A 23,627-nucleotide genomic window follows, 5' to 3' on the forward strand; every position below is an offset into this window, starting at 1 on the left:
AAAAGTATTCCACTCGTCAACAGGAATCATGCTGTTTTAGACAACAACTTTAGGATTTGAGTTCCCCATACATCAGTGTACCATAAACATCACATTACCTGCAAAATTCTAGTCAATTTCAATGCTGCTGTAATTAATTTTCATTATGTTTCTTCATGTTAAATGTTACTAGGACACTAAAAGATATGTGTGTGTGTGTGTGTGTGTGTGTGTGTGTGTGTGTGTTATCATAAACATTTATTTTAAAGGTTGTAATGATATATTCAATATATAAAAGGAAAATGATTTTGAAATTTAGTTTAGGATTATAGATGGACTAATCATGGGATTTTTAGTTGAAATAAACATTTTTCTGCTATTTTCTATATTGAAAAAAATTGGTGTTAATGTTAAAAGGTTGTTCAATTTCTTTGACAATAAAGTGTCATTGTTTTGTATTACTTCAAAGATGGTTTAAAATATATTTTTGATAAATGTGTTTCAATATACTGCAATGTTTTATTGAAGCTGAATGTTAGTTTAATGGTTCTTGTATAACATACAATAATTTTGTGTTTCCCAAATTGATTTTTCTACATAATCCACTATTTAATTTAAAGAACGCACAGAACAAGAAATATAGAATTTACCAAAGGAAATTCTGTGTCAAATAGTTACTTTAGATTAGTACTTTACTTTGACTTACATAGCATTCTAGATACAAAAGGGCAGTTGACATATGTGCATATCATCTTCCACAAAATCTAAGTTGCAGATTTATGGATTCAGATGATATGTTTCAATGGCTTTCATCACTTCACTAGAAAGTCCTTCCTACTGAACTATAAATTAGAAGCAGCTTTATAGAAAATTTGGTCATGCATGTCAGAAAAATATTTTTTTTAAAAAAAATAACAGTGGTGCAAGAGATCTGAATCTGACAATAGTAATATTACAACACTGTGGAAGGTGTTGAGAGGCAGTAGATCTGTAGTTTTGAAGTTCTGGAAGAAGTTGATTATTTACACCCACTGCCACTATTGAGACAGCATTGATTGCACTAGTGGGTAACCTTTGATGGATTTGGGGTGGGTGTAGTGTATCTGGTGTTGATCCTTCTGTTCTATAAAAAATATTTGGCCCTGTAATCAAATGTTGCTATATTTCTGCCAAAAGAAGGAATTTTTCATTATCGTGTTTACAACATATCTCCTCTGAATTATCTCCTCTGATTATTGCATCAACAAAACCATGTATATACTACCTATTCAAATATTCATGCCAGTAGTTTCCCTGTCTTCATATATTCTTTCTCCTAGAGCATCTTTTTTTTTACATCAGTTTTAATTTTAATCTTAATTGCTTAAGATTTATGTTGAAGTACATTTTATTTTCTTTAGATTTTCCAAAAATATATGGTAAAGGCTGCCAATTTTTGCTTGCTTTTGCATTCTTGAGTTGATTTGTTGTCCATTCTATTTTGAAACATCTTGCAAAGGAAACAAAGCCAGATTTCTTTGATATTGAATAAAGCAACCAAATTCTAGTGATATCATTTGGAAGAATTCACATGTACTAAGTTTTAAAAAATATTTTATATGCACTATTTTTTAGGAAGTTAAATTTCTTAATTTAAATGTATATTTTCAATAAAAACATCCTATATTTTAGGCACATTTATCAATGTTCTCCTGTTGTTCTTTTGTAGAGCATTAAACCTGTAGCTTTGAAGATCTCTGGAGAAAACAGATTATTAATACCAACTGTAGTCAGTTTTCAGGTCAGGATATAGCACTGAGACATTTGGATAAACTTGATTGGAATAGTATATTCATCCTAGTCTTTCCTGACATCTCAGTGAGATTCAATATCATCCATCATGATGTATTTCTAAACAAACCAAATAACATCATGGTTCTTCAGCAATTTTCTCCTTCCTCTGAGGTCATTTCCACATAATGTTGTGGGTATGTATATGGTGGAGTGTACTTTCTCTGCTATAACACCTGTTCTGGGGGTGTGGGCGGTTGGAGCGATTTCTTTTCTTTTGGTTTCTTTTATGTTTAATTAAAAAATAGTTTTTCTTTTCTTTTTCATCCCTTCTTTTAAATATGAAGAATTAATGAGACCTTCTTCATACAAACAACTGTTTGAAAAATAATTATAATCCACTGATAATCATTAGAAAGGAGTTTTCATATGGGAATATTTTTTTCCTTATGGAGTACTTTTTTTTAGATTACGGAATTTATATTGTATATAGAATGGATACTTCAAGAGTAAATTCTGCCAGCATGTTGTTTTGGAAAAAAAATGACACAACAGTTGATGGGTGTGGGTAAATGGACTTGGAATGCGGGTCATTGCTCAGTTCATACTTTCATGTTTATTTTGAAAGGTAAAATAAAGTAAGAATAATACTTCTGTTCATTTCTTGCAAATATATTCAAGTAAATACTTTCACCTTGAAAGTCTTCATGATAATGTGTATATTACTTGAATGGTTAGAATTCTAAACCTAAGTATATTTTCACTTTGTTGCTGTTTTTTTGTTATAATCAACTAACTGGAAAATGCTAATACTTCAGAAAATCTGTCTTTCCAAAATTAATGGATTCAATATGTGCAATTTTTTTATATATTCTACTTTCACATAACTTTTTCATATTGACTCATTTGATTTACTTCGTTATATATCTTTTTTCAAAATATGCAGGAATTTCTAGGGCATATACAGTATATCACTCACCATGAATCTGAGGGAATGTGAGAGAGAGTTGAAAGCAAAATAATTTAGTATCATATAAAATGAGTTGTACTTTGTCCTATATCTTTATTTACATCTTTATTTTTATTTTACAGATGAGTAAACAAAAATGGACAATCAAACTGATTCATTGGTCTTCCTATTTCTTGGACTTTCCAGTGATCCTCAACTACAGATTTCCCTTTTCTTGATTTTTTCAATCATTTTTCTACTTACACTGTCAGGAAACATCACAATAATTTTGATTATAAGAATGGATCCTTCCCTCTCTGTGCCCATGTATTATTTCCTCTCTCATTTGTCTTTTGTTGATATCTGTTACTCTACGGATATTGTTCCTAAGATGTTAATGAACTTTCTTATGAAACGTAAGGAAATTTGCTTCACTAACTGTGTTACACAAATGTTTTTCAGTCTTCTATTAAGTGTTACAGAAGTGTTTATACTTTCAGCCATGGCATATGATAGATACATTGCTGTTTGTCATCCGCTTCATTACATAATAATCATGCATAAAGTATTATGTACTTATATGGTTATTGGAGCATGGCTAATGGGCTTGTTGTTTGCAACCATAAACATAGTTCCCATATTTGGCATACAGTTTTGTGGCCTTCCTGAAATTAAGCACTTCAGCTGTGAACTTCCAGCATTTTTGAAAGCATCTTGTTCTGACACTTTTCCTAATAATATTATTCTTTTGTTTTCTGTATTGATTTTTGGACTTGGTTCCTTCTTACCAATTTTGATCTCCTATATCCATATCATCAGCAGCATCATGAAGATCTATACTTCAGAAGGCAGAAGAAAAACTTTCTCTACCTGCAGCTCTCACCTCATTGTAGTGGGTTTGCTATACATGACAGGAATGTCTCAGTACATGAAACCTAGCAATTTTTCTTCAATTACACTAGACAAGCTTTTCTCTATTCAGTACAGCATTTTGACCCCCATGTTGAACCCAATTATTTATAGTCTGAAAAATGAGGAGGTAAAGAGGGCACTTAGAAGAATATTTATAAAAAAGTAAAATGCTAGAATTGTTTTTATTCCAATGTTGCTTTATTTTGTAGAAATTTGTATTGAGTTCATGTTAGAATTGCTGTAAATCATTTTGTATAGGGTCATTGTTTCAAAAAGAATCTGATTACTCATGAGAAACCTAAGTATTGTTATTCTACTTTAGTGAGTTTGGGGCTTATACATTAAACTTATTATTATTTCATTTGAAAACATTCATGATCACTCTCCACTCTCTGTGTGTATATAGATTTAAGTATCCATTGGGCCTCTGTGTTTTTACAGACATCTATGTTTCGAAGATATCATGCTAACACACACACACACACACACACATACACACACTCACGCACGCACACTTAAGCTCGAAAAGATTAGTGAATTGCATCGGAGTGTGATGATGTTTCCAAAGTTATAATTCTGTCTTCTGGGGCCAAGTCCTGCTATTTTGTCTTTTCTCTTTTAGGTATATTCTGAGAGATATAAATATTAAATATTAATTATCCCTAAAAGAATGGCTATATACATGCTGAAATATTTTTATCAGAATTTACCAGATTGAAGAAATTATAGAATAAGAATATTTCCATATAGGTATATTAATATCTTCAAAAGAAATATTATATCCTTTTGCCCTGGTCATTTTATTTCACCTACTCCACTATATATTGCTACTTCTTTGCCATCTTCCCCATATTTCTTAATTAACTGCTTATTTTGATTCAAAGATATGCCATTGCTTTTGATTCATTAGCATATATTTAGTGACATTTACCGTAGTGACATTGATGACATTTTGTGATATAGACTTTCAAATTTCAAACTGAAAACAAAGGATCTAGTAGTATAATTTTTTTTTCTGAATTCAGGATTAAAATATGGAATTTCCCCCAGTTTTTAAAATTTATTGTATGGAATAGTGAGAATTCAAAATAGAATATGTTATTTTATTTTTTATCTTGAAGTCCATAAAGCAGATTGTATAATGTTCTAAAATTTCCCAAAGAACAAAGGAACAAATGGGTGATGGATTTAAATTATAATAGAGGGAGCCATTCAAATCAATTCATGAAAAAAAAAGTTCTACATGTTAAGCTTTTTTGACAGAATGCAAGGTCTAATTTTAAAAATCAATCAGTTTTGGTTTGAAATAGGTTATAATTAATTTCTCACAGGGTTAAAAGAAGTTTGAGACTTAGAGGAACATTTAGACAATATTTGGCACTCCATATAGCACGATCAAGGAATTTTAACACCATATACTATATATTATGCAATAGCAAGACAGTAAAAGTATCTATTTTTAAGGAGAAAAAGAATTGAATTCCAAAACACATAAAAAGTATATATCTATTAATACTGTAAATCAATTGGAATATGAAAAAGTTTGTAACAAATGCTTATGCTTTAGCACTTTTTTTCTTTACTTCCTTTGTATTTTGAATAACAAATTGTGGAGCTTTTAATTTAAGATTTAAATTCTTACATTGTTGAAATAATTTAATGTGCTCTATTTTATTATTCATTTTTTAATTTGTGGTATACTAAACACTAAATGTAAAATCTTGTCAATTCCTTTGATATTATATTTCTATTCCATTTTCTTTTTCTATTTTAATTTTCCTTTCTGTTTCCTTATCTGATCTTTTTTTCCCTTTTAAAATATAATGTACAAAAACACAAACAGACATGTGTATGTGTACATTTATGTGTCTATCTGTGTCTATCTGTGTTAAGGTCATCAGTCTTAGGTGACAATAACATTAGAAGTTCATTTGAGGTAAACTAATTCAACTCCTAGCCAATTGCAGAAATTCTCTGATATCCTTTCAGGTAGAGATTACCGCAGCTTTAAAAAAAAATCCTAATATTATCTTTTACAAAAGTAGGAAGTTACTATGTATTCTACAATCTATTAATTTACCTTAAATCTACCTCCCATATTAAAAGCATCCTCTTCTGAAATTTTACTAATACTACTAAATAATACTAAGTAATTAAAAAAAAATACTAATACTACTAATAATACTAATTCTTTTGACTTCTGTTTTGATTTGTGAAGTTAGTTCCTTCATAAAAACTTCAATTCTATTGTCTATCTATTGGACCAGACGGAATATGTGCCTGCTTCTTAAAAAGGCTATCCACTGCCATAGCCGAACCTCTAAGCATAATCTTTCAAAAATCTTTCAGGACCAGCTACTTGCCAAAACTATGGTCACAAGCCACAGTCATCCCTATGTTCAAAAAGGGAGACCCCAGCCTAGTTGAAAATCACAGACCAATCTCTTTATGCTTTGTTACCTGTAAAGTCATGGAATCTGTTGGGTATATGAATACTCCAACTGGTTTGGTTGAATAAATATGTAAACCTAGGATTAAGTGTCATGTAGCTTTAAAGCTAGAAACTGCAATGTCATTGTGGGTGCGGTTGCAGGCAGCCATATAGGTAGGAGGGGAAACGTAATAGCCCCGGCTTCTGGATGCAACTGTATGAGCCCCGGCTTCTGGATGCAACTGCTGAGTCTGGCTTCTGGATGCACCTGGTTACTGTTCCTGGTCTGCTGCCTACTGTTGTTGGAACGTCTATCTGCTTACCTTGGAGGCTACTGTGCCAGATACCAAATTCAACTGAACACAAGGACTGTTTTGTTTGGTGAGCTGAGGATTCAGCATTGTACTTGAGAGAAAGGTATCTTAAGAAGAAGATATACAAGCAGATAAAGACATTGTATTTACTGTTTAAAGAGACTTGATAACTGTATGGATAAACTGGATACTGACATATGGACTGAATGACTATTCTTAATCTCTGTATGAATTAAATACCTATTTAAAACCACAAACAGTGTTTTTTGTCTCAAGTGTGTGTATACTCTAGGGCCCAGCCTCTCTCTCATTTGGCTGCCTGGCTTGACTGCTGCTGCACACTCTGCTAGGGGGTTTATCCCCAAACACTAACAGAATCCATTATTAACCAATCCATCATCGTCCACTTAAAAGCAAACAACCTACTCTCTAATAAACAATTTGGTTTCAGAAAAAAACTATCCTGTAATCTGCAAATTTTACACTGCAAAAACATATGGACTACACAACTCGATCAGGGCAAAGCAACAGATACAATCTACATAGATTTCTGTAAAGCCTTTGATTCAATGGTACATGACAAACTACTCCTAAAACTAAAATCTAACGGTGTCTCTGGACACCTGTATAACTGGATAGAAGCATTCCTGAATAGTCTGAATAGTCAAGACCTTGTTGATGATCCAAACTTTGTCAAGTACTGGAGTACTCATCTCAAATGACCTAAGTGCTAGAGCCCACTGTAACTACATAGCCAAAAAGGCATGAAGAGTTGTTAACCTAATCTTACGTAGCTTTTTCTCTGGTAATATTACACTAATAATTAAAGCATACAAAACATTTGCTTGACCAATACTTGAATACAGCTCATCAGTCTGCAACCTACATTACATATCTGATATTAACACAGTTGAGAAAGTCCAGAAATATTTCACAAGAAGAGTTCTCCACTTCTCTGCTCGTTGCAGAATACCTTATGCCACCAAACTTGAAATTCTAGACCTAGAAAACCTAGAACTATGCCACCTTCGGTCCGATCTAAGTATAGTATATAAAATCATACATTGCAATGTCCTACCTGTCAATGAATACTTCAGCTTCAAGTATAACAGTACAAGAGCAAACAATAGATACAAACTCAAAGTTAATCACACCAAACTTGATTGCAGGAAATATGACTTCAGCAACAGAGTGGTCAATGTCTGGAATACTCTACCTGACTCTATGGTTTAACTTTAACCTTAGACTTTCTACTAATGACCTCACCCTTTCCTAAGAGGTCTGTAGAGGGCATGCATAAGCACACCAACGTGCTACCGTCCCTGTCCTATTGTTTCTTTTATTTTTTATTTTTCTTATATCCATGTATTTATAAGTATGTTTTTACTTATACCTATTATCTTGTAAGCAATTGACAAACCAAATTAAATAAATAAATAAATAAATAAATAAATAAATAAATCCTACACTATGATGAAGATCCATTCCAAAGGAGTCAGGAGCAAAGCTTTCTCTACCTGTAGCTCCCACCTCATTTTTGTGGGTTTGTCATATATAACAGTGTTGTAATGATGAGGCAGTTCAGTTGTTTGATCACGAACAACTGAATTATGATGATGATCTTTATTGGAGTATAGTCTTGCATTTATATACATTTTTAGTTATCCTCCAGCATTGGTTAACTTTGGTTACTGTTTAACTTTTGTTACTGTTTAGTACAGTAATCCATACAATTAATTATCTCTAGTTAAAGTCTAACATATGTCTACTTCCCCTCTCTAATCCTACTTTATCCATAGATTAGTGACTTGTTTGCCTGAGTTGTATTTGCTTGGAAACATTCTTTATCTGAGGTTTGCCATCCAAGATTGGAACATTCCTGCAATTACAACTCTACATATCCTCGTTTTTTATTTTAAATTTCAAAGATTCAAAGATTTATAAATGTATCGCAATTGAAGAGGGTTAAGAGATGGAGAAGTGGGATGAAACAATGCGAATAAATTTGGAATACATTGAATAAAACAACAGGTTGCAATTAGTACAATAATAATAATTATAGTATAAAAGAAAAACTGTCTGAGCCAAGACCAATCAGGGAGCCAATTGGTTTGCCACTCAAAAGGTGAGTAATGAGCATGGATATTATTTTGAATGTATGATTGTAAATTGGCAAGCTCATCCTCAATAGTTTTATTCAAAGAATGAAAATGCACAGCACATCCATGGCATCCAACTAACATACAGAACCCTCCCTGATGGGCTAAAAGATAGTCTATGGCAAAATGGTGCTGTAAGACAACTTGATTTAAGTCTTCTATTTCATGCTGCAAATCACAAATAATAGCAGCGGTAGCATTGATGGATTTTTCAAGTCTGCAGGTGAGACCAAGAATAGGTCTTCTGTTTTCTTGAGCAATTATGCCAGGATAAGAGCCTAGAGTAAGGACTCCTGTAACGGCCCCTGCCAATGCATGACCAAATGTAGAACCAGAAGACAATTGTGTATCAATAATGACTTCATCATTACATGTAGGCCCCAGAGAGGAACGCTGCTGTCGAGTTGATGGGAGTGTACCTATTTGAACAGGTAGAGTAAAATAACCTACAGTTGCACATTGATAATTCTGAGGATGAACATTAGTAGCATATTTATCAAAAAAAGAACCACATATTAGCGCATATCGATCCTGTATTAGATTGATCAGAGGCATTAAAAATAGGAAAATTGTCAGAATCCATGTCAGGAGCTACATTAATTCCATGCAAAGAAGAATTAAAGGTACCTGACAATCAATAGTAGCCAGAACAATAACTATAATTCCCTAGCTTTTTTAATATGTGCTGAGCAGCATCATAATCAGACCAATTATGAAGTCAAGTGTGTTTAGCATGACAACAGAAACACAGACCTCTTGTAAATTGACTAACTTTCAAGGAATGCCAACGGACAGAATTCAATTGCATAGGGGGTAAAGAAAATAGCCAGGAGTGTGAAATAGATTCTAGTTGTGAGACAATAAATGTAGAAGACATGATCAAGTTAGGGGTAAAAGAAATTTGACCAAATGCCATTGGGGGCTCATAGTATAAAGTAATATTTGTGCCATGGGCCATAAACATGTATTGGGCATGACGAACCCACAAATTAGGGTTAAGACGAACCACAGAAGTGTCATTCTGAGCAGAAACACCATTAACTATAAACAAGAAAATACAAAGTAAAATGGTAACAGAGTTAGCTGTAATAATAGCAAAAACAGCGGCAACAAGATTTTCAGGAGTCTGAGGTAATGAGGCCTGTTGCAGTTATTGTTGAGCTTGATATGTAGTGGATTTAACCTGGTCCCAAGTGATGGGTTGTGGGCGCGTCGACCTTGGAAGATGGACTTCTGTGTTCAGATGAAGATTGAAATCTGGAATTGGGTTGTGAAGGCCCTGATGCCATGCCATGATACAAACAAACAGCGCAGTGGAACCCACACTGCTTGTTGAGTAGAAGGATCTTCCATGGCAGTGTAACCGTGACCCCAGGTGATCAGTGGTGTAGGGACTTTCCAGGTTGGATCTGGAGCTTGACGATACTTTACCAAAGGCCTTGCTAAAGATTCAGTAGTTCGAAAATGCAAATTAACAGGTGAGTCTGCAAGAGAATCTAAAAAAGTTAAATAATTCCAAGTATATAATGATACAGCAATGAGATTTTGAATCTTTTGCAGATGGTAAGGGCCAGACTCAGTTTGTAATTGTTTCTGAAGCAATGCCTTAAAAGTCTGATGAGCTCGGGAGTGGGCAGAGCTGACGTCATGACAATACAGTTGTAATCTCGGGGCTCTGAGACTGCAGCCGATATCTTTGCCCCTGGTCGGTCCAAACAGACCTAAACCATCCCGTATTGATGGTGATAGTGAAGGGCACATCCTGTGGATCCCAGAGACACCACAAAGTCCCTGGTTGATTCAGGAGAAGCCCTTTTGCCAGCGGCGGAGAGGCAGCCATTAAGCTGCTGAAGTTGGGACAGCTCCGGAACGGAAGAGAGTGAAAGAGAAAGTGTGTCGGTTTGGTGAGAATTTTTTTTTAACTATTATTCTGAGACTTAAAAGGACACCCTAAGAAAAAGAAAAAAAACTGTAAAAGTTTTGACAAAACTGAATAAGCGGCGGTTTTTAAATGGAAACGTCAAAGTGAGGCTTGGCTTTTTACTTTTCTACTTTTTTTATTACTGGACTTCTATCGTGACTTAGCTTTGTTAACTGGACTGGTTGCTCTTTTATATATATTTATTTTTTCTTCTCTTTTTTGATTTTTCAATCTTTTAGATTAGAGGCTCCCTTTAGTTATTTTTTTTATATATATATATATATATATATATATATATATATATATATATATATATATGTAGATCTTTGGTTGTTCGGGTTTTCTCCCGCGTAAGATTCGAAGTATCTAGGCAACGTTTCGATGAAGTCTCATTCATCATCTTCAGGCTTCTGTCTCCAGCTCTGTGCTTCTCAGAGTAATGGAGATTGCAGCTGCTTCCTCCTTTTAACTGCCAGTGGGGTGGAACTTGATTGGGTGGGGGCTTGGCTGTGTTCTGATTGGGTGGGGGGTGTTCTCATTGGTAGGGGTTTGGCTGTGTTCTGATTGGTTGGGGGTTAGCCGTGTTCTGATTGGTTGGAGCGTGTTCTGTTCAGGAGGGGCTTGGTTGTGCTCAGGTTAGTTTTAGTTGCTGGGGATTTGAGCTGGAGAGTTGTGATCTTGCTGTTTGGCTTCTAGTTCGTGGTCCTGCTGCATCTTCATAGTGGGTGTCAGTTTGCTTCATGTATGGCTCAGAGGGGTTTGAAGTGGGTAGTGATGCAGCTGCAGTGCAGCTTCTGGTCCATGGTCGCTTTCTCATTTTCTGAATGGGTGGGAGTCTGTTTTCTACATGGAAGTGTGTGGTGGCATCTTGTGTGGCTCTCATGGGTGTGGGTCCAGTGTCCTTCTTCATGTTAGGTACTCGTCTGTTCATGAGGGCGGGTTTCCAAATGGCTGGAAGGCGGGAGGTGTCATCTCGTTTGTTCATGCTGTGTGGGCGTTTTTCTATCTCTATGGCTTCTCTGATTATTCTGCTGTTGAAGTGTTCGGTTTTGGCGATAGTTCTGGTATTTTTAAAATCAATTTCATGTCCTGTGGCTTTGAGGTGTTGGACCAGGGAAGAGGTCGTTTCTTCTTTTTGATTGAGTTCTTATGTTCTTCAATGTGCACTTATTCTTCTGTTAGTTTGTCCAATGTATGTGTTAGGGCAGGCAGTGCAGGGGATTTCGTATACTCCTTGGTTTTCTAATTCGATTTTGTCTTTGGGGTTTCTTAGGATGGTGGATATTTTTTGTTTGTGCAGAATGCTGTTTTGATGTTGTGTTTTTGGAGGATCTTGCTAATTTTGTCTGTAGTGCCTTTTATATATGGGAGGAGGGCTTTTCCGTTTTCTTGTTCTCTGTCTTGGATTTTGGTAGGGGCTTCTTTTTGGATTAGGTGGGTAATCTTCTTTCTTTGGAATCCATTGGCTGTAAGTACGTTGGTGAGAGTGTGTAGTTCGGTTTTTGGTGTTGTTCATCGGCTAAGCATTTTGTTCTGGAGATGAGTGTCTTGGCTACGGAATTGATCTGTGCTGGGTGGTGGTGTGAGAGTGCATGTAGATAGCGGTTAGTATGTGTTTTCTTCTGGTAGATGGTGTGTCCTAGGGAGCCATCGGATCTTTTGTATACCAAGACATCCAGGAAGGAAGTTGATTGTTGGCTTCTGTTTCCATGGTGAATTGTATTTTGGGGTGTAGACTGTTGAGGTATGTGAGGAAGTTGTTCAGTTTTCTTTCCGTGTGGCCAGATTATGAAGGTGTCATCTACGTATCTGAGCCAGAGTTTGGGTTTGTGGTCGTATTTTTCTAGAGCTTGTGTTTCAAAGTGTTCCATGTAGAGGTTTGCGATGACAGGTGAGAGGGTGATCCCATAGGTGCTCCTTCTATTTGTTTGTATTTTTGTCCATTGTAGGTGAAGTAAGTATTGGATAGGCAGTGGTTGGTTAGATCTAGGATGTGCTTGGGGGTTGTATTTGTTTTGGATGGCTGTCAAGGCTTCTTTTATTGGCACTTGGGTGAAGAGGGATATGACATCGAAGCTTACTAGTAGGTCGCTAGGTTGTAAGTTTTGTTTCTTTATGATCTCGATGAACTGGAATGAGTTTCTTACGTGTGAGTTGATGGATTCTGCATAGGGTTGTAGTTGTTTGGCAAGAAATTTGGCCAGGTTTTGTAGAGGTGAGCCTATGGAGCTGACTATTGGTCTGAGTGGGGTTCCTTCTTTGTGTATTTTGGGGAGACCATAAAGCTTGGGGCATCTGGATGATTTTTCTCTGGGTATGATTCCTTGCTGGATTTCTTCACTGATGGGGGAGGCTTTTATTTTGGATTTGGTAGTTTTTTCTAGGTAGGTGGTGGGGTCTGTCTTTAGGGGTTTGTATGTGGGGTCTTGGAGTAGGTTGGTTAGCTTGGTTTGGTAGTCAGATGTGTTCATTACCACTGTCGCATTGCCCTTGTCTGCTGGTAGGATTATTATGCTGGTGTCTTCTTTCAGGTTAAGTAGTGCAGTTTGTTCTTCTTTGGATAAGTTGCTTTTGGGTGGTTTGCTAGTGCAGAGGATGTTGGTGATTTCGAGTCTGATTTTGTTAGCATCATCAGGGTTGGTTTTGGTCAGGCTGGTTTCAACTCCACATATGATGGTTTCTGTGGGGATGTGTTTGGGAGCGACAGCAAAGTTGAATCCTTTTGAGAGGATCTTGGTTTCAGCTTCAGTGAGGATCTTGTCTGAGATGTTGTGCACTGTTTGTTTCATGTGTGGCTGTGGGGGAGGAGTTGGTTTCTGGCATTGTTGTAGTTTCCTGAGTTTGTTGGTCTGTGTGTCTGTCTTGAGGATGGTCTGTGTTTCGGCTCTCCAGACAGCGAGTTGTTTGGATTTGTCCCAAAGTAGAGGGTGAATCTTGTTGCTGAGTCTGAGGTGGAGTGTGAGGAGATCTTTGTTGATTTGGTCTAGGAGAAACCTTTTTGTGTGAAGTTCATTTCTAATTAGGGCCAGTTCTGTTCTTTTAAGGATGCGTTTGGTGGCTGCTCTGTTGGTGTGGAATTTCAATTGGAAGCTTGTGGGAATTAAATTTTGATCTCGGCAGTTGCATAGGAATGCAAGGTCACATAAAATGGAGGCTCTCTCACACCACCACCCAGCACAGATCAATTCCGTAGCCAAGACACTCATCTCCAGAACAAAATGCTTAGCCGATGAACAACACCAAAAAACCGAACTACACACTCTCACCAACGTACTTACAGCCAATGGATTCCAAAGAAAGAAGATTACCCACCTAATCCAAAAAGAAGCCCCTACCAAAATCCAAGACAGAGAACAAGAAAACGGAAAAGCCCTCCTCCCATATATAAAAGGCACTACAGACAAAATTAGCAAGATCCTCCAAAAACACAACATCAAAACAGCATTCTGCACAAACAAAAAAATATCCACCATCCTAAGAAACCCCAAAGACAAAATCGAATTAGAAAACCAAGGAGTATACGAAATCCCCTGCACTGCCTGCCCTAACACATACATTGGACAAACTAACAGAAGAATAAGTGCACGCATTGAAGAACATAAGAACTCAATCAAAAAAGAAGAAACGACCTCTTCCCTGGTCCAACACCTCAAAGCCACAGGACATGAAATTGATTTTAAAAATACCAGAACTATCGCCAAAACCGAACACTTCAACAGCAGAATAATCAGAGAAGCCATAGAGATAGAAAACGCCCACACAGCATGAACAAACGAGATGACACCTCCCGCCTTCCAGCCATTTGGAAACCCGCCCTCATGAACAGACGAGTACCTAACATGAAGAAGGACACTGGACCCACACCCATGAGAGCCACACAAGATGCCACCACCACACTTCCATGTAGAAAACAGACTCCCACCCATTCAGAAAATGAGAAACGACCATGGACCAGAAGCTGCACTGCAGCTGCATCACTACCCACTTCAAACCCCTCTGAGCCATACATGAAGCAAACTGACACCCACTATGAAGATGCAGCAGGACCACGAACTAGAAGCCAAACAGCAAGATCACAACTCTCCAGCTCAAATCCCCCAGCAACTAAAACTAACCTGAGCACAACCAAGCCCCCTCCTGAACAGAACACGCCTCCAACCAATCAGAACACGGCTAACCCCCCAACCAATCAGAACACAGCCAAACCCCCTACCAATGAGAACACCCCCCCACCCAATCAGAACACAGCCAAGCCCCCACCCAATCAAGTTCCACCCCCACTGGCAGTTAAAAGGAGGAAGCAGCTGCAATCTCCATTACTCTGAGAAGCACAGAGCTGGAGACAGAAGCCTGAAGATGATGAATGAGACTTCATCGAAACGTTGCCTAGATAGAATCTTACGCGGAGAAAACCCGAACAACCAAAGATCTACATATAAATACCCATGAGAACCTCAGAAAACAAATATATATATATATATATATATATATATATATATATATATATATATATATATATGTGTGTGTGTGTGGATCTTTGTTGTTCGTTTTCTCGGTAGATTCGAGTATCTAGGCAAGTGATGAGTCTCATTCATCATCTTCAGCTTGTCTCGCTCTGTGCTCTCTGAGAAGCACAGAGCCGGAGACAGAAGCCTGAAGATGATGAATGAGACTTCATCAAACGTGCCTAGATACTCAATCTTATGCGGAGAAAACCCAACAACCAAAGATCCACATATAAATACCCGCGAGAACCTCAGAAAACAAATATTGCACCTCTACGGGAGGAAACCCACCATCTGACCAGGACTTATGAAAAACTTGAAGTCCAAAGAGCCTCCATTTTATGTGACCTTGCATTCCTATGCAACTGCCGAGATCAAAATTTAATTCCCACAAGCTTCCAATTGAAATTCCACACCAACAGAGCAGCCACCAAACGCATCCTTAAAAGAACAGAACTGGCCCTAATTAGAAATGAACTTCACACAAAAAGGTTTCTCCTAGACCAAATCAACAAAGATCTCCTCACACTCCACCTCAGACTCAGCAACAAGATTCACCCTCTACTTTGGGACAAATCCAAACAACTCGCTGTCTGGAGAGCCGAAACACAGACCATCCTCAAGACAGACACACAGACCAACAAACTCAGGAAACTACAACAATGCCAGAAACCAACTCCCCCCCACAGCCACACATGAAACAAACAGTGCACAACATCTCAGACAAGATCCTCACTGAAGCTGAAACCAAGATCCTCTCAAAAGGATTCAACTTTGCTGTCGCTCCCAAACACATCCCCACAGAAACCATCATATGTGGAGTTGAAACCAGCCTGACCAAAACCAACCCTGATGATGCTAACAAAATCAGACTCGAAATCACCAACATCCTCTGCACTAGCAAACCACCCAAAAGCAACTTATCCAAAGAAGAACAAACTGCACTACTTAACCTGAAAGAAGACACCAGCATAATAATCCTACCAGCAGACAAGGGCAATGCGACAGTGGTAATGAACACATCTGACTACCAAACCAAGCTAACCAACCTACTCCAAGACCCCACATACAAACCCCTAAAGACAGACCCCACCACCTACCTAGAAAAACTACCAAATCCAAAATAAAAGCCTCCCCATCAGTGAAGAAATCCAGCAAGGAATCATACCCAGAGAAAAATCATCCAGATGCCCCAAGCTTTATGGTCTCCCCAAAATACACAAAGAAGGAACCCCACTCAGACCAATAGTCAGCTCCATAGGCTCACCTCTACAAAACCTGGCCAAATTTCTTGCCAAACAACTACAACCCTATGCAGAATCCATCAACTCACACGTAAGAAACTCATTCCAGTTCATCGAGATCATAAAGAAACAAAACTTACAACCTAGCGACCTACTAGTAAGCTTCGATGTCATATCCCTCTTCACCCAAGTGCCAATAAAAGAAGCCTTGACAGCCATCCAAAACAAATACAACCCCCCAAGCACATCCTAGATCTAACCAACCACTGCCTATCCAATACTTACTTCACCTACAATGGACAAAAATACAAACAAATAGAAGGAGCACCTATGGGATCACCCTCTCACCTGTCATCGCAAACCTCTACATGGAACACTTTGAAACACAAGCTCTAGAAAAATACGACCACAAACCCAAACTCTGGCTCAGATACGTAGATGACACCTTCATAATCTGGCCACACGGGAAAGAAAAACTGAACAACTTCCTCACATACCTCAACAGTCTACACCCCAAAATACAATTCACCATGGAAACAGAAGCCAACAATCAACTTCCCTTCCTGGATGTCTTGGTATACAAAAGATCCGATGGCTCCCTAGGACACACCATCTACCAGAAGAAAACACATACTAACCGCTATCTACATGCACTCTCACACCACCACCCAGCACAGATCAATTCCGTAGCCAAGACACTCATCTCCAGAACAAAATGCTTAGCCGATGAACAACACCAAAAAACCGAACTACACACTCTCACCAACGTACTTACAGCCAATGGATTCCAAAGAAAGAAGATTACCCACCTAATCCAAAAAGAAGCCCCTACCAAAATCCAAGACAGAGAACAAGAAAACGGAAAAGCCCTCCTCCCATATATAAAAGGCACTACAGACAAAATTAGCAAGATCCTCCAAAAACACAACATCAAAACAGCATTCTGCACAAACAAAAAATATCCACCATCCTAAGAAACCCCAAAGACAAAATCGAATTAGAAAACCAAGGAGTATACGAAATCCCCTGCACTGCCTGCCCTAACACATACATTGGACAAACTAACAGAAGAATAAGTGCACGCATTGAAGAACATAAGAACTCAATCAAAAAGAAGAAACGACCTCTTCCCTGGTCCAACACCTCAAAGCCACAGGACATGAAATTGATTTTAAAAATACCAGAACTATCGCCAAAACCGAACACTTCAACAGCAGAATAATCAGAGAAGCCATAGAGATAGAAAAACGCCCACACAGCATGAACAAACGAGATGACACCTCCCGCCTTCCAGCCATTTGGAAACCCGCCCTCATGAACAGACGAGTACCTAACATGAAGAAGGACACTGGACCCACACCCATGAGAGCCACACAAGATGCCACCACCACACTTCCATGTAGAAAACAGACTCCCACCCATTCAGAAAATGAGAAACGACCATGGACCAGAAGCTGCACTGCAGCTGCATCACTACCCACTTCAAACCCCTCTGAGCCATACATGAAGCAAACTGACACCCACTATGAAGATGCAGCAGGACCACGAACTAGAAGCCAAACAGCAAGATCACAACTCTCCAGCTCAAATCCCCCAGCAACTAAAACTAACCTGAGCACAACCAAGCCCCTCCTGAACAGAACACGCTCCAACCAATCAGAACACGGCTAACCCCCAACCAATCAGAACACAGCCAAACCCCCTACCAATGAGAACACCCCCACCCAATCAGAACACAGCCAAGCCCCCACCCAATCAAGTTCCACCCCCACTGGCAGTTAAAAGGAGGAAGCAGCTGCAATCTCCATTACTCTGAGAAGCACAGAGCTGGAGACAGAAGCCTGAAGATGATGAATGAGACTTCATCGAAACGTTGCCTAGATACTTCGAATCTTACGCGGGAGAAAACCCGAACAACCAAAGATCTACATATAAATACCCGCGAGAACCTCAGAAAACAAATATTGCACCTCTACGGGGAGGAAACCCACCATCTGACCAGGACTTATGAAAAACTTGAAGTCCAAAGAGCCTCCATTTTATGTGACCTTGCATTCCTATGCAACTGCCGAGATCAAAATTTAATTCCCACAAGCTTCCAATTGAAATTCCACACCAACAGAGCAGCCACCAAACGCATCCTTAAAAGAACAGAACTGGCCCTAATTAGAAATGAACTTCACACAAAAAGGTTTCTCCTAGACCAAATCAACAAAGATCTCCTCACACTCCACCTCAGACTCAGCAACAAGATTCACCCTCTACTTTGGGACAAACCAAACAACTCGCTGTCTGGAGAGCCGAAACACAGACCATCCTCAAGACAGACACACAGACCAACAAACTCAGGAAACTACAACAATGCCAGAAACCAACTCCTCCCCCCACAGCCACACATGAAACAAACAGTGCACAACATCTCAGACAAGATCCTCACTGAAGCTGAAACCAAGATCCTCTCAAAAGGATTCAACTTTGCTGTCGCTCCCAAACACATCCCCACAGAAACCATCATATGTGGAGTTGAAACCAGCCTGACCAAAACCAACCCTGATGATGCTAACAAAATCAGACTCGAAATCACCAACATCCTCTGCACTAGCAAACCACCCAAAAGCAACTTATCCAAAGAAGAACAAACTGCACTACTTAACCTGAAAGAAGACACCAGCATAATAATCCTACCAGCAGACAAGGGCAATGCGACAGTGGTAATGAACACATCTGACTACCAAACCAAGCTAACCAACCTACTCCAAGACCCCACATACAAACCCCTAAAGACAGACCCCACCACCTACCTAGAAAAACTACCAAATCCAAAATAAAAGCCTCCCCATCAGTGAAGAAATCCAGCAAGGAATCATACCCAGAGAAAAATCATCCAGATGCCCCAAGCTTTATGGTCTCCCCAAAATACACAAAGAAGGAACCCCACTCAGACCAATAGTCAGCTCCATAGGCTCACCTCTACAAAACCTGGCCAAATTTCTTGCCAAACAACTACAACCCTATGCAGAATCCATCAACTCACACGTAAGAAACTCATTCCAGTTCATCGAGATCATAAAGAAACAAAACTTACAACCTAGCGACCTACTAGTAAGCTTCGATGTCATATCCCTCTTCACCCAAGTGCCAATAAAAGAAGCCTTGACAGCCATCCAAAACAAATACAACCCCCCAAGCACATCCTAGATCTAACCAACCACTGCCTATCCAATACTTACTTCACCTACAATGGACAAAAATACAAACAAATAGAAGGAGCACCTATGGGATCACCCTCTCACCTGTCATCGCAAACCTCTACATGGAACACTTTGAAACACAAGCTCTAGAAAATACGACCACAAACCCAAACTCTGGCTCAGATACGTAGATGACACCTTCATAATCTGGCCACACGGGAAAGAAAAACTGAACAACTTCCTCACATACCTCAACAGTCTACACCCCAAAATACAATTCACCATGGAAACAGAAGCCAACAATCAACTTCCCTTCCTGGATGTCTTGGTATACAAAAGATCCGATGGCTCCCTAGGACACACCATCTACCAGAAGAAAACACATACTAACCGCTATCTACATGCACTCTCACACCACCACCCAGCACAGATCAATTCCGTAGCCAAGACACTCATCTCCAGAACAAAATGCTTAGCCGATGAACAACACCAAAAACCGAACTACACACTCTCACCAACGTACTTACAGCCAATGGATTCCAAAGAAAGAAGATTACCCACCTAATCCAAAAAGAAGCCCCTACCAAAATCCAAGACAGAGAACAAGAAAACGGAAAAGCCCTCCTCCCATATATAAAAGGCACTACAGACAAAATTAGCAAGATCCTCCAAAAACACAACATCAAAACAGCATTCTGCACAAACAAAAAATATCCACCATCCTAAGAAACCCCAAAGACAAAATCGAATTAGAAAACCAAGGAGTATACGAAATCCCTGCACTGCCTGCCCTAACACATACATTGGACAAACTAACAGAAGAATAAGTGCACGCATTGAAGAACATAAGAACTCAATCAAAAAGAAGAAACGACCTCTTCCCTGGTCCAACACCTCAAAGCCACAGGACATGAAATTGATTTTAAAAATACCAGAACTATCGCCAAAACCGAACACTTCAACAGCAGAATAATCAGAGAAGCCATAGAGATAGAAAAACGCCCACACAGCATGAACAAACGAGATGACACCTCCCGCCTTCCAGCCATTTGGAAACCCGCCCTCATGAACAGACGAGTACCTAACATGAAGAAGGACACTGGACCCACACCCATGAGAGCCACACAAGATGCCACCACCACACTTCCATGTAGAAAACAGACTCCCACCCATTCAGAAAATGAGAAACGACCATGGACCAGAAGCTGCACTGCAGCTGCATCACTACCCACTTCAAACCCCTCTGAGCCATACATGAAGCAAACTGACACCCACTATGAAGATGCAGCAGGACCACGAACTAGAAGCCAAACAGCAAGATCACAACTCTCCAGCTCAAATCCCCAGCAACTAAAACTAACCTGAGCACAACCAAGCCCCCTCCTGAACAGAACACGCTCCAACCAATCAGAACACGGCTAACCCCCAACCAATCAGAACACAGCCAAACCCCTACCAATGAGAACACCCCCCACCCAATCAGAACACAGCCAAGCCCCCACCCAATCAAGTTCCACCCCACTGGCAGTTAAAAGGAGGAAGCAGCTGCAATCTCCATTACTCTGAGAAGCACAGAGCTGGAGACAGAAGCCTGAAGATGATGAATGAGACTTCATCGAAACGTTGCCTAGATACTTCGAATCTTACGCGGGAGAAAACCCGAACAACCAAAGATCTACATATAAATACCCATGAGAACCTCAGAAAACAAATATATATATATATATATATATATATATATATATATATATATATATATATATATATATATATATATATATATATATATATATATATATATCTGATAGCCTGAGCCGGAGACAGAAGCCTGAAGATGATGAATGAGACTTCATCGAAACGTTGCTCTAGATACTTCGAATCTTATGCGGGAGAAAACCCAACAACCAAAGATCCACATATATATATATATATATATATATATATATATATATACACACACACACACACACACACACACACACACACACACACATATATTCTTTCCTTTTTTTTAACTTCTATTACGTTCTGCCTGGGAAAGGAGGGGGAAAGTGAGAACAAAGAAACTTTATAACACTGCCAACTAGAGGCTTGAAAATATTTTACTTGAAGTTGAGAGAACTGTGAAAGACTTCCTTTCAAGGACATTGCAACTTGATAAGATAGAGGGAAGAACACGGGAGAATGTTATTACGGGTGTTCTTCTGAACTTCTATCAACAATTGAAGTTTGGCTTTGAAGCTTGTGGAGAAGAGACTTTTAACAAGAGCCTTGGATAATTAAATAAAATGCAGTGTGTTCTTTTTATTTCTTTTTAGTTGTGTTACCCCTCCTTACCAACTCTATTGTACCTCTTTCCTTTTTTTTTTTTAAAGAAACAACCTTTATTTTTGTAATATTTTTAGTTTTGCTTTTTATTTTAAAGGGAAAACCTCAGAATTTTTCTTTTTTCTTTTTTCATTGGGATTTTTGCTTCTTCCATCCCTATTTTTTCTTTTTTATCTTGGATTACAATTGACCATTTCATAATTGGATTAAGGTTCAGAAGAACCTGAAGAATTTTTTCTTTCTTTTTTTTTTTATACTACTGTTGGGCTTTTTAGCCTCTACCACCTTTATTTCCCATTTTGGATTATAATTGGCTACTCTGAAGATTTGAAGATTTTGATGTTCAAAATGAGTAGGAAACTCATACCTTCTGGTGCCTCAACTTCTACTTCTGCCTCCCCACCATCTGGAGGACAACGTTTAATTCAGACAATGTTAAAGCAAGAACAAGAAAGAACAAGAAAACGTGACTACAGATGATTATGCAAGGAATCCAAGATCTTAAAACAAAATCAGACACCATTGAAAAGAGAATAGAGAATATTGAACAAAGAACAGAGAACATTGAACAAAGAACAGAGAACATCTAACAAAAAGAACAGGGAAGACCGATGAAAAAATTGAAAATATTCAACAAATGATGGCGAAATATGATGAGAGATTCCAAAAAATTGAAGAAGAAGATAAACAAAGAGACGAGAAGTTTGGAAACATTGACAGTAGATTAACAGTGGTTGAACAAGATAAAAGTGGGATGCTGAAGTGGGAGATGGACAGATCAGAATTCTAAGATTTCAAAATATAGAGGAAGAAAAAGGACAAAATCTAGTTGTGATAATGATAGAAATATTGGCTGAAGCCTTGGAAATAACAGAGGAGAAGATGATGGATGGAGTAGATGAGGTATAACGAGTTTTTACAAGATATGCAATGAGAAATAACCTACCAAGACAAGTTCATATCAGATTTACAAAAAAAGCCATTAAAACACAAATATTACAAGTGGCAAGAGAGAAAACATTGAAATACAAAGGCAAGGAGATTGTGGTCTTAAAACAAATACCCAGAAGAGTGAGAGAGATTAGAAGAGAATATTGATTCCTGACTAAAATGTTATTAAAAAAAGAGGTGAATTATAGATGGCTGATTCCAGAAGGACTAATGTTTACATGGCAAGAACAGAGACATAGAATTGATTCAATCGAGAAAGCAGAATTATTCTACGCAGAATTTTTTGGAAGGAGAGAGGAAGAAGCAGAAAAAGAGATCTCACTAATTGAATTCTAAGACGACCAAATAGGGACTGAAAAAGAAGAAGGCACAGTAGGTGGACAGCGGGAGATCCAAGAACAACGTGAACCAAGATCTACAAGAGCTGCCAAACCTTAATACAAAATATAACTATGGAAGAGAAAAAACTGATTACAATGAATATAAATGGACTTAACTCAGATGTTAAAAGAAGGAAAATTTTTCACAAATTAAAATTTGATATAATTTGTCTACAAGAAGTACATATTAAAAAACAATATGAACAATTGTTGGTACAGCCAAAATTAGGGAAAATATTTACTTCTTTGACTCAAAGAGGAGTGGTTTTATACATTAAAGAGACTATCCCAGCAAAATTGATCCATACTGATGAAGATGGAAGAGTATTAATGGTGGAAATAATGGACAATAATATGAAAACACTCCTGATTGCAATTTATGCTCTGAATGATAAACAAGAAGAATTTTACAAAAAATTACACATGAAAATAATTGGACTGGACTATGCTAATATAGTTATGATGGGAGATTTCAATGGAATTGTAGACAATAAACTGGACTATACAGCAACAGCAACAAAGCAAAACAGAAAGACTCCCTAAATATTTTTTTAAAATGATAGATAAATTAAATTTAAAAGATATATGGAGAG

General features: G+C 38.1%; 1 protein-coding gene across 1 annotated transcript; it reads left to right on the top strand.

Moving 5' to 3' along the window:
* The first annotated feature begins 2,224 nt into the window (after window positions 1–2,224).
* On the top strand, window positions 2,225–3,776 carry LOC113451055 (olfactory receptor 5A2-like). Its single transcript, XM_026722425.2, has 2 exons — window positions 2,225–2,238; window positions 2,852–3,776. The coding sequence occupies exon 2, from the start codon at window positions 2,856–2,858 to the stop codon at window positions 3,774–3,776; it is 921 nt and encodes a 306-aa protein (XP_026578210.1). The 5' UTR covers window positions 2,225–2,238; window positions 2,852–2,855.
* The last annotated feature ends 19,851 nt before the right edge of the window (window positions 3,777–23,627 follow it).

This window comes from Pseudonaja textilis, chromosome Z (assembly GCF_049901715.1).
Source record: "Pseudonaja textilis isolate UNSWEBS1 chromosome Z, rPseTex1.2, whole genome shotgun sequence".
Lineage (NCBI taxonomy): Eukaryota > Metazoa > Chordata > Lepidosauria > Squamata > Elapidae > Pseudonaja > Pseudonaja textilis.

Coding starts and splice junctions, on each gene's coding strand:
- LOC113451055 (XM_026722425.2), top strand. CDS start 2,856: ATGGACAATCAAACTGATTCATTGGTCTTCCTATTTCTTGGACTTTCC.